This window comes from Euleptes europaea, chromosome 2 (genome assembly GCF_029931775.1).
Source record: "Euleptes europaea isolate rEulEur1 chromosome 2, rEulEur1.hap1, whole genome shotgun sequence".
In the NCBI taxonomy this organism is placed as follows: Eukaryota; Metazoa; Chordata; class Lepidosauria; order Squamata; family Sphaerodactylidae; genus Euleptes; species Euleptes europaea.
Genome location: NC_079313.1, coordinates 70,461,685 through 70,478,630, shown reverse-complemented (window position 1 = coordinate 70,478,630; position 16,946 = coordinate 70,461,685). Strand labels below are relative to the sequence as shown.

Sequence of the window (16,946 nt, the reverse complement as noted above, 5' to 3'; positions counted from 1 at the left end):
TATTTTAAAAATTGCTGGTCAAATGACTGTAAATAAATTAACTAACTAACAGGAGTAACTGTGAATGTGAAAACTTTCCTCTAGTTCCAACAACTTCCAGTGTGTTTCAATATGTGCCTGGCCTAATTGGCTTGTGGTCAGTCTAGGGAACAATAACAGGCAGGATCAATCAGAATAACGAACAGGAGCTGACATGCACCACCATGAAATAGGCACCGGCTCCGGCTCCACTGAACCTGCTGCTGTTAATAACCGCAACTTCTCTACTAAGAAGGGATTAACTTTTTGCATCAGGGTCTAGAGGAAGCCTTTTACAGTATTTTCCTGGACTCTGGTTGCTTTATTGTTGGACTTTCTTCAAAGCGTCACCACTTATCAGCTAAACAGAAGCATTCTAAAAAGAAGGGGACTTGGAGATAATATGCATCATCAACTAGTCTCTTGTATTACAAATCCAGGCTGGTCCTTACAAATCTGCTTACCTCAGGATTGCCACATTAACTGCAGAGCATATCTCACGCCAGAAAGGAAACATTGTTCCTCGCTTTGCGTAGGTTAATTGAAACGACAAGCAAAATGTTGTCGCGGGCATTGAAATGACCTCTTCCAACCCTACTGCAGTTTAAAGTTGCTGGGATAAAACTGTACTGGGTTTTCAATTTCAGTTACCGCCAGTGGGGGAACAAATGACACCTCCTTTCTTCATAGAGGTTGTCAGGGCTAAGCCAGAACTATTATTGGCAGCGCCACCAGGAGAAAACAAAACAAAGTCAAACGTTTCTGAAATGAGGTAAATGATACAGGAATGTGTTTAATGTAAGCTTGCAATTCTGGTTGCCACCTTTTGGGATATTTACAGTGCAGTTCTGAGGGCCGCCTGCGCTGTGGCGGCTGGCCGGCTGCCGGTGGAACCGTGGCACCACTAGTCTGCTCCCTAAAGAGTTTGGTTAGGAAGCAGCTGGCAGGAAAAACAGCTTGCAGCTGGGTTCCTGTGGCCGCAACTGCATCAGCATCCCCAGCAACCATGCTATAGCATCCCATCCAAGTGTGGTGTCGTGGTGGCCGAGCCATGAAGGACAGGGCAGGCAGAACTAATCAGGGGCCAGCAGGCACGGGGCCCCCAGCCCAGCACTTGTCACAGCCCAGGGGTGGGAAGGGGCATGGCCAGGGATGCTGGCTCCATGTCTGTGGCATTCACCTCCACCTTTTAAAGGGATCGAGTTCTGTCGCAAGTCCTTGGGCAACTGACAGAGTTGCCAAGGGCCTCACTAATTCCCCTCCTGCGAAGACCCCAAGCAGGCCCTCAGCCGACAAAGTGCAAAGGGTGCCCTCACCTTGGAAGAGGCATAGCGAGAGTCTGTGCAGTCACAGGTGTTCTCCACTCACTGGCAGCTGCACCTCCCAGCAGCCCGTCCACACTGCCGAGGGTGCTCCCAGGCTAACCCTTGGGGTACTCCTGCTGTCAGTGGAGCAGGAGGGGGGCCACTGGGCGGGATGGGGTATTGTGCGGGGTCCCCTTGCACCACTAACAGGTCCCTCAGGAGCCTCTCAAAGTGCACCTGTCCGTCCCCAACATCCCTTGCAACAGCAAGCAGCAGCGTGGTATAGTGGTTAAGAGTGGTGGTTAGGAGCGGTGGACTCTGACCTGGAGAACCGGGTTTGATTCCCCACTCCTCCACATGAGCGGCGGAGGCTACTCTGGTAAACTGGATTTGTTTTCCCACTCCTACACACAAAGCCAGCTGGGTGACCTTGGGCTAGTCACAGCTCTCTCAGCCCCACCTACCTCACAGGGTGTCTGTTGTGGGGAGGGGAAGGTGACTGTAAACCAGTTTTATTCTGCCTTAAGTGGTAGAGAAAGTCGGCATATAAAAACCAACTCTTCTTCTTCTTCTTCTTCTTCCTTATTAGATCTATTCTATTTTTTTCCATAATTTGTTTTTCCAGAAAAAGAAAACTGATAAAAATATCCATCCCTTCCAGTGGCGACAGAATTTCCAGAAATTTTACATTTCTATTCATGAAGATGTTAAATAGCATGGAAAGCAAAACTGAACTTCCTAGAATGACACAGAACAAGAACTATGGAAAGGAACAATAGTCTCCTGCCCAGTACCACCAAGACTATCCTGGACGGTAAGATCAAAACCACTAGACTGCCCTCAACTGTACCAGAGGACTGGAGAATGGCCAATGTAACACCCATTTATAAAAAAGGTTCCAGGGGGAACCCAGGAAATTACAGGCCAGTTAGCTTAACGTCTGTACCGGGTAAATTAGTGGAAAGCATTATTAAAGATAGAATTGTCAAGCATATAGAAGGGCAAGGTCTGCTGGGCAAAACCCAACATGGCTTCTGTAAGGGTAGGTCCTGTCTCACTAACCTATTAGAGTTTTTTGATAGCATCAATAAGCATGTGGACAGGAATGAGCCTGTGGATATTGTGTATTTGGATTTCCAAAAAGCTTTTGACAAAGTCCCCCACTAAATACTGCTAAGCAAACTTCAAAATCATGGGATAAGAGGACAAGTCCTCCTATGGATTGAGAGCTGGCTGAAAAATAGGAAGAAGAGAGTAGGAATCAATGGTCAGTTCTCACAATGGTGGGATGTGAGCAGTGGGGTGCCTCAGGGATCTGTGTTGGGACCGGTGCTTTTCAACCTGTTCATCAATGACCTGGAGTTGGGGTTAAACAGTGAAGTAGCCAAGTTTGCAGATGACACCAAATTATTTAGGGTGGTTAAAACAAAATCGGACTGTGAAGAGCTCCAGAAGGATCTCTGCGTACTGGAAGAATGGACATTAAAATGGCAAATGAGATTCAATGTGAGTAAGTGTAAAGTGATGCATATTGGGGCAAAAAATCCTAACTTCACATATACACTGATGGGATCTGTGCTGGCAGCGACAGACCAAGAAAGGGATCTTGGGATGGTAGTGGATAGCTCAATGAAGATGTCAACCCAGTGTGCGGCTGCTGTAAAAAAGGCAAATTCCATGCTGGCCATAATTAGACGAGGAATAGAGAATAAAACTGCTGATATCATACTGCCGTTGTACAAATCTATGGTGAGACCACACTTGGAATACTGTGTACAGTTCTGGTCACCACACCTAAAAAAGGATATTACAGAGCTTCAGAAGGTGCAGAAAAGAGCAACCAAAATGATTAAGGGACTAGAGCAACTGTCCTATGGGGAGCGGTTAGGACGCTTAGGGCTGTTTAGCTTGGAAAGAAGGCGGCTAAGGGGAGACATGATAGAGGTCTATAAAATTATGCATGGTTTGGAGAGAGTGGACAGGGAGACGTTTTTCTCTCTCTCCCATAATACTAGAACACGGGGTCATCTGCTAAAGCTGGAGAGCGAGAGATTCAAAACAGATAAAAGGAAATATTTTTTCACACAACGTATAGTTAAATTGTGGAACTCCCTGCCCCAGGATGTGGTGATGGCTGCCAGCTTGGAGGGCTTTAAGAGGGGAGTGGACATATTCATGGAGGAGAGGGGTATTCATTGTTATTAGTTAGAATGGATACTGGTCAGGCTGCATACCTATTCTCTCTAGTATCAGAGGAGCATGCCTATTATTTTGGGTGCGGTGGAACACAGGCAGGATGGTGCTGCTGCACTCGTCTTGTTTGTGGCTTCCTAAAGGCACCTGGTTGGCCACTGTGTGAACAGACTGCTGGACTTGATGGGCCTTGGTCTGATCCAGCAGGGCCTTTCTTATGTTCTTATGTTCATATGTAACTCACATAGGTAATCTAGAAGGATGCCAAGGTTGATAATAAGGGAGACCACAGAGAGATCCAGGAGAATTAGCAGGACTCTCCATATCCTTCTGTTAACATCACAAGGGAAACCAAGATGATTTAACCCCCTCCCACAGGCCCAGAAACTAAATTGATAAAGATCAAGGTAATCTATATTATTCAGAAAAGCTTGGAGTTAGACTTCCAATAAAAGGGTAAATTTGACATTGTAATTTGTGAGACTGGATGACTCTAAATGTTTCCTTTTTATATTTTTAGTAATGGATTACTTAAAGCCTTCTCCAATGGGTAGGAAAATTCTCTCACACCACAATCCCCATTTGGCTTTAATAACCCAGGACTCATGTTGTGAGTATCTTGCAACATCTTGCCAACTTTCCTCAGGCATCGGTAAATGAAACTCTTCCAAGCAACTGTAACTAGTGCAGGCTTCTGGTACAGAATCCTCTCCTAGTATGGTGTTCAGGGTGGTACAGATATGAGTGGCTTTGTCTGCCTGGCAAATAGGTCATAGATATCTGTTCCTCTTCATGATCGAGAACAGGTTGCAAAAGCCATGTTACTACCACAAAAGGCTTCACTGCATGGTATTAGGGATAACCCATTCATTATCCCAAAAGAGTATTGCAGAACACAGGTTTATGGTTGCATAGCTGAATGAGAAAAGTGCTCCTGTATGCCACCTTAATCTTAAACAGTGTGCTTCTGGGGGAGGGGAACCACGGTGGCTAGGATGGAGGCTAGGACGGCGCAGATGAGAATCCTCCTCAGAGGCTTCCCAGCCGCTGCAGAGGGGGAGAAAAGCCTTTTTTCCAAAATAAAACCAGGAAAAAAGGCTCCCCCCCACCATAGGGGCAAGCGGGCCTGTGCCACTGGGCCGCCGGCATCTCGGGAGGCCTTCCTGGGATGAAAGGGATTTGGAAGCTGCCAAAAGGCAGCTCCGCCCCCCGCCCCCCCTGGAATACCATGGGAATGCCTCTTGGTATGCCAGTGCAGGGATTTTTATCAGGAGAACACCGGTGGAAGGCCCTGCCGGTGCCCGAACCCTGCGCTGTGGCGTGGCGTCCCAGGGCCAGAAGGGGATGCCCTCTGTGATGGCATAAGTGCCTGTTATCCCATGATAACTGGGCACTTATGCCGCTGCGTGGTCACATTGGCTCCTAAGCTGACTCGCCCCCCACTTCAGGAATGCACTGTAAGACTACTAAGAACACCCAGATCCTGAAATCACAACAAGAAAACCTGGACTACAGAGGAACTGTTCAAACCAACACACACACCCCAATTCAGTCTGCAACTAATATTCAAGATACTGTATAACCAGGATATATACCACCGTCTAGTAAGAAAGGCTTGTCATTGCTCAACAGAAATAGAATCTGGGATAAAGGCACGAAAAACCATGACCAGGGTCAAAGAGGAAACTGCATCACATTCAGCACACCTTGCCATTGATCCTAAGTAAATCCTCAGTAAAACAGGAATCTCTAAAGTTTTACAAAATCTCTTGCAATGGGTTTTGAGTAATATAAGCAGTCATCATAGAAAAAATCCAAATGGCCTCTTAAATCTCTTCAACCCTCTTCTTGTAAATGTAATCTAAAGAATAGAGACCTGGTAACCCTAATGATAACAGAAGTGGCCCCTCATATGGCTGCTCAATTGGCATGTTTTTTTTCAGAAACTGGGGGAAGGAGGAATGGCATGAAGCATGCCTCTGAATGGAGCTCTTGCTTCATGAGTGACAGTATCCACATGGAGGGGTAAGAGGTATGTACCTGCATCTCCACCACAAACACTGAGGCCACAGAAGCAAGTGGGTCAGTATGCTGACCTTACAATATGCTTGGATTAAAAACTATCAAAGAAATGGGTGCCTTGTGACTGTATAAATATGCCTCACACTCTGCAGTAACAACAAGTAATTAAGCCTCATCAGGGAAGGCAGGAAACTGAGGAATTCCTAATCCCGTGCTCAAATCACACCTCTTTGCAATCAGCCTGGATTTATTTCCTGGTGCAACACAGTCTTCCCTTTGTCCTATGCAAGGTCTACACTTCAAAGAATTAGATTCCAGGTCATTTTACATACAGGCAATAGACAGAGACAAGGAGAGCAGACAAACATGTTATGGAGCTATTTGCTCATGTATCCTAGGCATACAGTGAATGGAAGAGATTGTTAAAAAAGGAGGTAGAAATAAAGAAGAATGAGTGTACTGTACCACATGCTTTTAGAGGCTCATCAGACCAGTCCCTGCAGTCCCTTTGTGAATCGCACACCTTGACTTCCTCTATGCACTCTCCACTCTTACACTGAAACTTGGTGGGACTCTTGCACGTCGCTTCTGTTGCAACAAGCAAGGGAGGGAAAGCAGTGGAAGTTAGATTAGGTACAAAGAAATGAAGGCTGGACATCAAGATTGAAGAGGATGTAATTTAGAAGAAATGGGATGGAGTTAGGCAATGGAATATTTAGTGGCAACGTACGACAAGGGATCTGTCAATGAGCGACGGCTGATGAAGCTGCGAAGAAAAGCTTCCCTGCAAAGATTACGATGAGGAGCAGTTGAGTACAGGGTCCAGAAAAAAGGCTAAGGAGGCCCTTCCATCGCTATCATCCAGAATTCTTCAAGTAAGTGTTTCCACTGCACCCATTCCAGGGCACTTTTTGCACCTACCGTTAACACAGCCCGCTTCATCACTGTTGTCAGGGCAGTCATGGACTTTGTTGCACTGTTTTGCTCCATGGATGCAGGTCCCATCACCACACTGGAATTCATCAGGACTACAGGTCACCAAGGCTTGAAAAAAAGTATTAAAGAGAAGCTCGAACCATTACGCATATTCATATTAACAGGCTTGGCAATACGCAGCTATGATTACTGCTCTCAACAATGCTGAAAATTTTGGGACCTGCTATTTTTCTTCCTTGGAGATAAGCACCACCCATGGACAGATTCTGTATCCTCTATCACCACACTATATTTTATTTTCTATATAGATATCCCACTCTTTCTCCAAGGAACCCGAAGTGGCATAACATGGGATTTAACTATTTTATCTTATGAACAGACCGAGAAACAAAGATTTAGGCAGGGTTACTCAAGGAGCTTCATGGCTAATTCGGGATCTGAACCCATGTTTTCCCACTCCATTTATATTGGCTCTCCATATGGTCTCAGGTAGGCCCTGCTAAAAATGGTAGAGGGAGCTCTAAGAATATTGTCGAAGGCTTTCACGGTCAGAGTTCATTGGTTCTTGTAGATTATCCGGGCTGTGTAACCGTGGTCTTGGTATTTTCTTTCCTGACGTTTCGCCAGCAGCTGTGTTACTCCTCTGAAGATGCCTGCCACGGCTGCTGGTGAAACGTCAGGAAAGAAAATACCAAGACCACGGTTACACAGCCTGGATAACCTACAAGAACCAATGAGCTCTAAGAATGTTCCCTTCTCCACAGGCCGCCTCTCACCACTTTTATTCTGCCCCCTTTTGCTCAGCAGGATTCACGGTATCCACCCTGATCTAACTTGCCAGCTAAAAATCTGGCCTCAAATCTCATAGTTCTGCTCTGCTAATGGCAGTAGTTTTCCCTGGGAATAAGAAGCACTGCTCTGACACAAGAGGCTCTTCTGCATCCTTGACTGGGTGAAGATGGCATTAGCAGATTCACAGGATCCAAGCCACAAAGATTTTAGATAAAAGAACCCCCAAGATGAATTTCAAAGCTTACAGCTACTATGAATAAACTTATCTGAAAGCATTAATCTGAGTGCTTCCTCCCTTGGGGAACTGCATTCTCATCCTAAATGACAGAAAATCACTGCCACCCGAGTAGCTGGAGCAATACAAAGCAGTCGCTAATTCATTTGGTTCGACTGCCTTGTGGCAGCATCTCCTTGGCAATTTCATGAACTGTCCCTAAGATCAGAAATTATGACCCTTCAATACCCCAGAAACAGTGAAGAGGCAGCAAGAAAGAACACAGCAGGTACCACAAGGCATGCTAACATGATGCAGCGCAATCCATCATATAGGACAAACACACAACAGGGACTCAGGATCACTACACTGATCCTTGCTCTGGCAAAATTAATGTTTCCAGCAATGATTTACTGCTTCTGATTGTCTCCAATATTCATCTAAATCTACAAACATATAACATGCAAAGATAAATTTGTGGATCACAATATATGTTCAAATGCAGACAGATGCATGAATGTACCCCGGCTTTCAGTTTATGCTGAATGCTGATACGTCCAAAAAGAACGTATGCATCTCCACCCCCCACGGTGAGAATGCACACGCTCCAACATGACATGTGGTGAAAGTGCCCGTTCATCTTACAGCATGAGAAATTGCTCTGAATGCCTCTAATGTGTTTATGTTCCAAAGTAATCTTTTTTTATGTGGTTTACTCTCCAACATATGGTCATTAGGGAATTACTAGCTTATTCCCGTGTTTTAGCTGGGAAACCAACTGTCAGGCTACAACCTACTTCCATTTAAACCACTTTAGCCTTGTTAAAGTTAATGGGACTAAACTAATTTAATGAAAAAAGCAGCAGTTAAAATATTTTGAAAATTGCCTGCTTGGGATCCAAGCAGCCATGGGATCCAGCTTATTCTTAATTGTCCATGAGAGCCTTTTAGCATGCTATTACCAACCATTAGCTTGTCCATGTGATTCTATTCAAAGGGACTGAACACCTGAACATGAGAGGTATAGCCTTATGTTTAGCACTTGCTCTTTGAAATAGAGTTACATATTTGATTCGCTAGTGAAGAATCACCGCAAATCTATATACTAATAACGAAGGCAGCCAAATCTGAGGATACTTAAATCCAACGACTGGAACTGTGAACGGGCTAGGCGGATCTTTCTACAAACTTCAGGTTTGCAGAAAAAACGGAAATCTAAAAAAAATGCATTGTGGGGTTTTAACCCCCCCCCCCAAAGGAGAGCCTTTAGCTTTAAGAAACAGAAGCCCTCGGTGCCTGTATCTAGTAAAAAGGCAGGAGAGGGCAGGGTCCTTTCCAGGGCTGTTTTGGCCTTTGAAGGAGAACTCTTCAGGGGCAGGCCTGACTAGGGTTGCCAGCTCCAAGTTGAGAAATTCCTGGAGAATTTGGGCTGGTGTCTAGGGATGGCAGAGTTGGGGAGAGGAAGGGAAGGGCCTCATCAAAATATAATGTCATACAGTCCACCCACCCAAAGCAGCCATTTTTTCCAGGGGGACAAATATTTGTTGTTTGAAGTTCTGTTGTAATTCTGGAGATCTACAGGTCCCACCTGGAGGTTGGCAACCCTAGTCCTGGCAGTAACCACTAGGTGACTTGATACCACCTGACTTGCATGACTCAACTAGGTCTGGCTGCTTGCTACTGTTTAACAGCAGCTCCTCTATGAAAGCCAGTGTGGCTTAGAACTTCAGAGTAATGTCTGGGGGATCCAGGTTCAAATCCCCATCTGGCTGTGAATGCTCACTGGGTGATTTTGGGCCAGTCACATAATTTCATCATAACCTACCTCACAGGATTGTTGTGAGGATTAAACGGAAAAGAGAGGAATACTGTAAGTTGCTTTTGTCCCCACTGTTGAGAAAGGTGAGGTATAAATGAAGTGAATAAATAATAAATATAGATGATGGAAGGCAGATAAAAGGTAGGTTGGTGAATCGCTCAGGAGGAGAGAATGAGGCAGGGAAAGGGGAGGGGATATGGAAAGAAAGAGGAAATAGTGTGGGGAGGAAGATACAGGGGAAAGTGAGGTGCCATCCCACAATCCTTAAGGGTACCCTACCATGCAAGTGGCCCAGGCAGTAAAAATTGTATTGTAATTGTGCAACGACGTTCACAATAAACTCTATTTCACCATGAAATACTGTAAAACATGAACACACATTACAAATATATTTACATATACAGGCAACATAAAACAGACCAGGCATGTAATAGGTTGTATATATTACCAATTACACCAACATCTGGTAAGGCTGTCTCAGGTTTTTATGCTGGTCTGTATATGTCTCCCACATAAGTTGTGTGCAAGTATCAACCTATTCAAACAAAAAACCTAAGACAATCTTACCAGATGTTGGTGTAATTGGTAATATATACAACCTACTACATGCCTGGTCTATTTTATGTTGCCTGTATATGTAAATGTGTGCGCATGTTTTACATGTGATTCAAATAGACCACTGAGGAAGGCCATATAGGCCGAAACGCGTTTGGCTTGTGGTGACAGACATCAACTTTAGGATGCCATTGTGCTATTTTAATGGTTTTGAAATAATTTTAATCTTGATATAGCGCTTCTAATAAATTATATATTTTCATTATTTATATATATTTTCATCCCACCCAACCTTGGGTACCCAACACTCTAGGTCCACGACATGATTTATCACAGGTCTAGTTATGATGCACATTTTCTATCATTTAACAAAGGGAAGAAGGAGAACAGCAGGTTCAGACATTTAGGGGGATATTTTCAGGGATTTTATTTCTCTTTTGTGTGTTGATTGTTTTATTACAGTTTCCTCTGTGGAAAAAAAGACCCTTTCCTAGGTTACTATAGTGGCGTGGGAGCCATATGTTAGCATTTGTGTATATGTGTGTGTGTGCGTCTGCATTTGTCTGCTTTTATGTTACTTAATAGTCCTCCCTAATTCTATATGTTAATTGCAAGTAGGCTCTGCCCCGAGAACCTTAAAGATCCAGTCTTTGCAAGTGGGAGCTGTCCACTTTCCCACAGATGGATGCTTTTCAGTTGCTCTCCTTTTGCATAGTTTTAGGATGAATATTTCATCTCATTTCAGTGTCACAATTATGAATATTTCAGTGAAACATTTTCTCCATTTCCTTCTCTTGCAGTCTCTGGATGAATGACCAGCTTAAGCTATTTAGCATCTGAAAAATGGATGAAACATCCCAAACCATCCCAACAATGTGTGAAAGGCACAAAGCTTAACTGAAGAGAAATCCATTATTCAGTAATTCAGGGCTTTTCACAACCTGACTAGGAGCTTCTGCTTAACTACATATGGTGCGATCAAGCCAAAGTGTTGACTTCTCCAACTAAAGGTATAGATATTCTTCAGCGCACAGGCTTGATGGGCTGAAAATTATGCTGTACTTGTTTTCTATATAGAATATTAAAGAGAATTTGCTAGCCAATCAGTGAAGCTATTACTAGCTACCCATCAGAAAAGGGATAAATCAGCAAGCACTTCAGCACATACCTTCAGAAGTCTGAAGGCTCACTGGCACAATCAAAATTCAGTGGTTACCTCAGAGGTGAGTTTCTACAGCCTCACTGCTTTGCTGATCATCTTGTGTGAATTCCACTATGAAACATGTACCTAACCCATCAGAGATAACTCCTAGCTGCTGGTGACAGTATCTTCTGGGATAAAAGTGATGCACATCAAGAAGAAAAAGAAGAGTTGGTTTTTATATGCCAATTTTCTCTACCTTTTCAGGAGAATCAAACTGGCTTACAACCTCCTTCCCTTCCTCTCCCCACAACAGACACCTTGTGAAGTAAGTGAGGCTGAGAGAGTTCAAAGAGAACTGTGACTAGCACAAGGTCACCCAGCTGACTTCATGTGTAGGAGCAGGGAATCAAACCCGGTTCTCCAGATCAGAGTCCACTGCTCTCAACCACTGCACCATGCTGACTCTCAAGAGGTTCTGATCTTGCTAGGAGGAGCTAACCTTCTTGCAATTTACTTCCACCTCCTTCCCTTCTTGATTACATAAATAAGTCAACGGTTAAAGTGAATGTTGGAGTGTAATAATGCGCATGCTTGGGAGGGAGCCTCTTTAAAAGTAATTGGGACTAACCTCCAAGTGAGCCTGCACAGGACCGGCCTGCATGAGTTACCACCCCAAGTTAACCGACTGTTAGCACTTCCACAAGAACCCATCTAACTTCCACACCTCATTCAATGCCCTGTGGATACTCACGACAATCTTGCTCATCTGACTTGTCTTTGCAGTCCTCATCTCCATCACACTTCCAGTTGAGGTGGATGCATTCCCCGTTGCCGCAGCGGAACTCATGAGCTGCACAGGTACTCAGGAGCTGGGGCTTGACTTTATAGCCACACTTCTCCATTGATTCATCCGAATGATCCTCACAGTCGGGCTGGTTGTCACAGACCCAGGCCTCCGGGATGCACTGGCTGTTGTTGCACTGGAACTCACTGGGATTGCAGGTGAGCGGCGAACACTTCCTCTCATCGCTCCCATCGCCGCAGTCGTCATCGCCGTCGCACACAAATATGGTGGCGATGCAGGTCTTGTTACTGCACTGGAACTCACTCGAAGAACAGACTTTGAGATACAAGCAAAAGAGACAAGTTGAGAGAGCTCAATTAGCTGACAGAGCTCTTCGAGGCTTCCAGCCTCAAAAAGAGTCACTTTCCCTTCCGATATTTCATCTGTTTACCAGGAAAAACATACTCACTTTTAAGACTTGCAAGTGTGTATGCTTTTTATTAGACTCCGCTGTTCTGATGCATTCACTGGTGACTCAGTGAAAGCTGCAGCCAAGATCTCTCTTGCCAACTTTATCTTCATCCACTACCCCCATGCCTCTATTTTAGGAACTGGATGTAGTTCCTCTAATATTTACAGTATAATCTTTCCATGCATGCCAAGGCTATAGCTTGCATTGGTCCCTCCTTCCCTTCACGTGATTCTTGGAGACAGCTACAAGATCTATTGGGATTCCTGTTTCCTAGTTATCAAGATGGAGAAGCCTGGGAGGAGGAACGTATTTGCCTTTCCCTAGAACATTTCCTACATTCTCGGTTGTGCAGTGTAGGATCCAATTAAGCAGATACTGTGCAGACAAGCCATAAAGATAGTCATAAGTGAGTATAGTGTAGGACATTGAATGGGACATTGTGTTTATTTCATTTACATCCCCACCTTTCCCCCCAGTGGGGACCCAAATTGGTTTACACTGTTCTCTCCTCCATGTTATCCTCACAACAATCCTGTGAGGGTAGGTTAGACTGAGACTGTGTGACTGGCCCCAAGGTCACCCAGCAAACTTCCATGGCAGAGAGGGGATTCAAACCTGGGTTTTCCCGATCCTAAACTGACACTTTAACCACTATACTGCCCTGGATCTCCAGTAGAAAAGTGCAAGAGTCCTGTAGCATCTTAAAGACTAACAAAATTTCTGGCAGGGCTTACTGGATCTCCAGTAATTGTCATCTGCTACCTGATGATAGCCAAACTCACAGCTACAGGGGATTTAAACCTGGGTTTGCCAGAATCTATTCTGACACTTTAATCATCTCCCACACTGGCTCTGAAGTACTCAGAAGTGCTAAATAATTTGCCAGTTGCTTAATTAGGGAAAGTCTTGTTCAGTGTTAATATTTCTAGGCCACATTGGAGCCACCTATCCCTTCATAGAAGGCCTCAAGTAGCCTGTGTGGTCCTTATAACTGTAAGCAAAATGCAGGAACGGGCCCTGGTGCCTTCTGAGCCAATAACCACAACAAAGGGGGTGAAAGGAAAATATTTTATTTGTGGTCATAAATCAGTGCCCAAGCATCCAAAAGCCAAGCACACTGTTGTCCTAAGATGCTCACAATATAAGGCATTACATTTCCTCCTTCCATTATACATATTTGGAAATTTACTCATACCTGGTATGAAAGAGATATTTCAAGGGAGAGAGACCTTCAGTTGTGCACGAACAGGAGTGCAAGAACATGCCATCCCTCCAAAAGGGGATGGGGGAAATCCAGCTCATTTCCTCATGTTTATTAATTGAAACATACACAAAATTTAATACTGCCTGTTGTCAAGCATTACAGCTGAACTAAAGGGGGGGGGGAGTGGCCAGATGGGCCAAAATTTCTTTCAAGCGTGAAAGCAGCCAGGTGGCAAATATAACTGGAGGAGTCCAAGAATTGTGGGTCAGTAAAACAGGGAGCATTGTGCTAACTTAGAGGGAAAAGGTGGGAGCAAATCTGTTGCTAATAAAAGTCAAAGAGCAGCGATACAGCCACCTGGCAGAGGCCAGAAATATAGGTGTTCATCAAGGTACGCCAAGTAAAAAATCAGGAGCTGGGGAGAGGAAATTGGTGAAATAAATAAGAATATCTTGCAGACTTCTTTGCACTACAGTATTCTCTGCCATGACTTTGATTACCATGCGTATCAATTTCATTCCCTCCCAAATATAAGTACATTTCAGAATTTCACAGCAGGCCTTGTTTTGAACATATTAAGTGGGATGCACAGGGCAAAGACTCGGTGAGGTACGCAAGGATTTCACTCCTGAGTTGCACTGATAAGCCCCCTTTTCAACACACTGAACATTCCCCTGAAAGTCACGGTGAGGCATCTGCATACAAATCAGTCTGTTCTGAGCTATAAAGATGGGCTTCATTTTCCCCTCCTCCTTCCATCTTGGCCTGCTAGATTTAGAACTGAATCAGAAAAATCTACCCGGTCACAAATTCCCATAGAACACAATAATTTTATTAACTCAGAGGCATGATGAGAGTCATGGGCAAGACTGCTGGAAGGAAAAGGAGCAGGTGAAGGGTGGGCTCTCCTAAACAAGTAATCTTGCAAGCTCAAGCCCTCGCTATTCCAACAAGAAAGAAACATGGAAGGAGATCCAAGAAGCCAATGTGGATGAACAGAGAACTCCATGATGAGCCAAGGAAGAAAAAGGAAATGTTCAAGAAATGGAGGCAAGGACATACCTCTAAGGAAGAGTATCCGCGGGTTGCTAGGCACTGTAGGTCAGACATCAGAGAGGCCAAACCTCACAGTGAGCTGAGGCTGACCAGGGGGGCTCGCCACAATGAGAAAAGCTTCTTCAGAAGAGCAAACGCAAGGTAAAAGAAGCAATAGGCCCACTGTTGGGTGAAAATGGAGAAACTCCGACTCAGGACAGAGAGAAAGTAGAAAGGCTCAATGGCTATTTTGCCTCTGTTTTTTCCCTGAAGAAGAGAACATGCTGATGTAGAGATGGTACTAGGCAAGGCACGGCATCTGGGCTGCCAGTTGACATGGATAGAGAAGTTGTTGAGAAGCACCTGGCTGCATTGGATAAAACGTCTGGTCCAGATGGTATGCACCCAAGAGTGCTCAAATAACTTTCTAGATAGCTTGCAGATCCTTTGTCCATCATCTTCCAGACCTCTTGAAGGATGGGAGATATGCCACAAGACTGGAGGAAGGCAAATGTTATTCCAATTTTCAAAAAAGGGAGGAGGGATGACCCAGAGCCAATGTGGTGTAGTTGTCTAATCTGGTGAACCAGGTTTATTTCCCCACTCCTACACATGAAGCCAGCTGGGCGACCTTGGGCTAGTCAGTTCTCTCAGAACTCTCTCAGCCCCACCTACCTCACAAGGTGTTCATTGTGGGGAGGGGAAGCACAGATGATTGTAAGCCATTTTGAGACTCCTTAAAGGTAGAGAAAAAGTGGGATATAAAAACCAACTCCAACTCCTCCTTCTAGAAAACTTCAGGCCAGTCAGGCTGACCTCTGTCCCAGGGAAGATACTGGAGCAGATTTTGAAGGGATCAACCTACAAGCATTTGAAGGACAACTTGGTGATCTGGGGAAGTCAGCACAGATTTCCCCCCAACCTTGTTTCCTTCTTTGATCGAGTGACAAGCTTACTGGATCGAGGGAATGCTATCAATGTTGTTTGCCCGGATTTCAGTAAAGCTTTTGACAGGGTTCCCCATGATGTTCTGATGGGTGAACTAGAGGACTGTGGACTGGATTCTAGAATAGTTAGGTGGATAAGGAGCTGGTTGGAGAACCACCCTGAAAGAGTAGTTGTCAATGGCATTTCATCTGAATTGAGGGAGGTGACCAGTGGGGTGGGTCTGGTGCTCGGTTCTGGGTTCGATACTTTTCAATATTTTTATAAATGATCTGGATGAAGGGGGTGGAGGGACTACTCATTAAATTTACAGATGACACCAAATTGGGAGGAACAGTGAACACACCAGAAGATAGAGACAGAATTTATCGAGATATGAACACACTGGAAAAGTGGGCAGATGTGAACAAGATGCAATTCAACAAGTACAAGTGCAAAGTTCAACAGCTGGGTAACAAAAATGAGGAACACACATACTGGATGGGGGGGATACACCTCTGGGTAGCAGTGTGTGTGAACAAGAACTTGGGGTACGAGTGGACTGTAAGCTAAACATGAGCAGCCAAAGTGATACTGCAGCAAAAACGGCTAATGTAATCTTGGAATGTACCAACAGAGGCATAACATCCAAATCACAAGATGTCATAGTCCCACTGTACACTGCATTGGTTAGACAGTACCTGGAGTACAGTGTGCAGTTCTGGGGGCCTCACTTCAAAAAGGTTGTAGACAGAATGGAGCGGGTGCAGAGGAGAGTGACAAGGATGATCAGGGGCCTGGAGACCAAGCCTTATGAGGAAAGGCTGAGGGATTTAGGAATATTCCGTCTGGAGAAGAGGAGATTGAGTGGGAACATGATTGCTCCCATTAAATATTTGAAAGGCTGTCACTTAGAGGAAGCCAGGGAGCTGTTCCTGTTGGCAGCAGAGGATAGGACTCACAATAATGGGTTTAAATTACGGGCAGAAAGGTACTGTCTGGATAGTGGGATTTTTAAATTTTTTTTACAGTGAGAGTAGTTCAACAGTGGAATCGGCTGCCTAGGGAGGTGGTGATCTCCCCCTCACTGGCAGTCTTAAACAGAGGCTGGACAAACCCTTGTCAGGGATGCTCTAGGCCAGGGGTGTCAAACTCATTTGTTAGGAGGGCCGGATATGACATAAATGTCACTTGGTCGGGCCGGGCCATGTGTACATAAATAAATAAATAAAGAATGGGAGGGAGGGAGGGAAGGAAGGAAGGAAGGAAGGAAGGAAGGAAGGAAGGAAGGAAGGAAGGAAGGAAGGAAGAAAGAAAGAAAGAAAGAAAGAAAGAAAGAAAGAAAGAAAGAAAGAAAGAAAGGAAGAAAGAAAGAAAGAAAGAAAGAAAGGAAGGAAGGAAGGAAGAAAGGAAGAAAGAAAGAAAGAAAGAAAGAAAGAAAGAAAGAAAGAAAGAAAGAAAGAAAGAAAGAAAGAAAGAAAGAAGGAAGGAAGGAAGGAAGGAAGGAAGGAAGGAAGGAAGGAAGGAAGG

General features: G+C 44.6%; 1 protein-coding gene across 1 annotated transcript in view; it reads right to left on the bottom strand.

Annotated features, from left to right (window-relative positions):
* Positions 1-16,946, bottom strand: part of LRP8 (LDL receptor related protein 8) — a 255,962-nt gene that overhangs the window by 23,719 nt on the left and 215,297 nt on the right. Inside the window, exons 5-7 of the mRNA XM_056844773.1 lie at positions 11,749-12,117; positions 6,459-6,581; positions 6,003-6,125 (exon numbers count right to left, since the gene is read on the bottom strand). Of these exons, the coding sequence (XP_056700751.1) occupies positions 6,003-6,125; positions 6,459-6,581; positions 11,749-12,117 (615 nt within the window). The remainder of the gene's footprint in view (positions 1-6,002; positions 6,126-6,458; positions 6,582-11,748; positions 12,118-16,946) is intronic.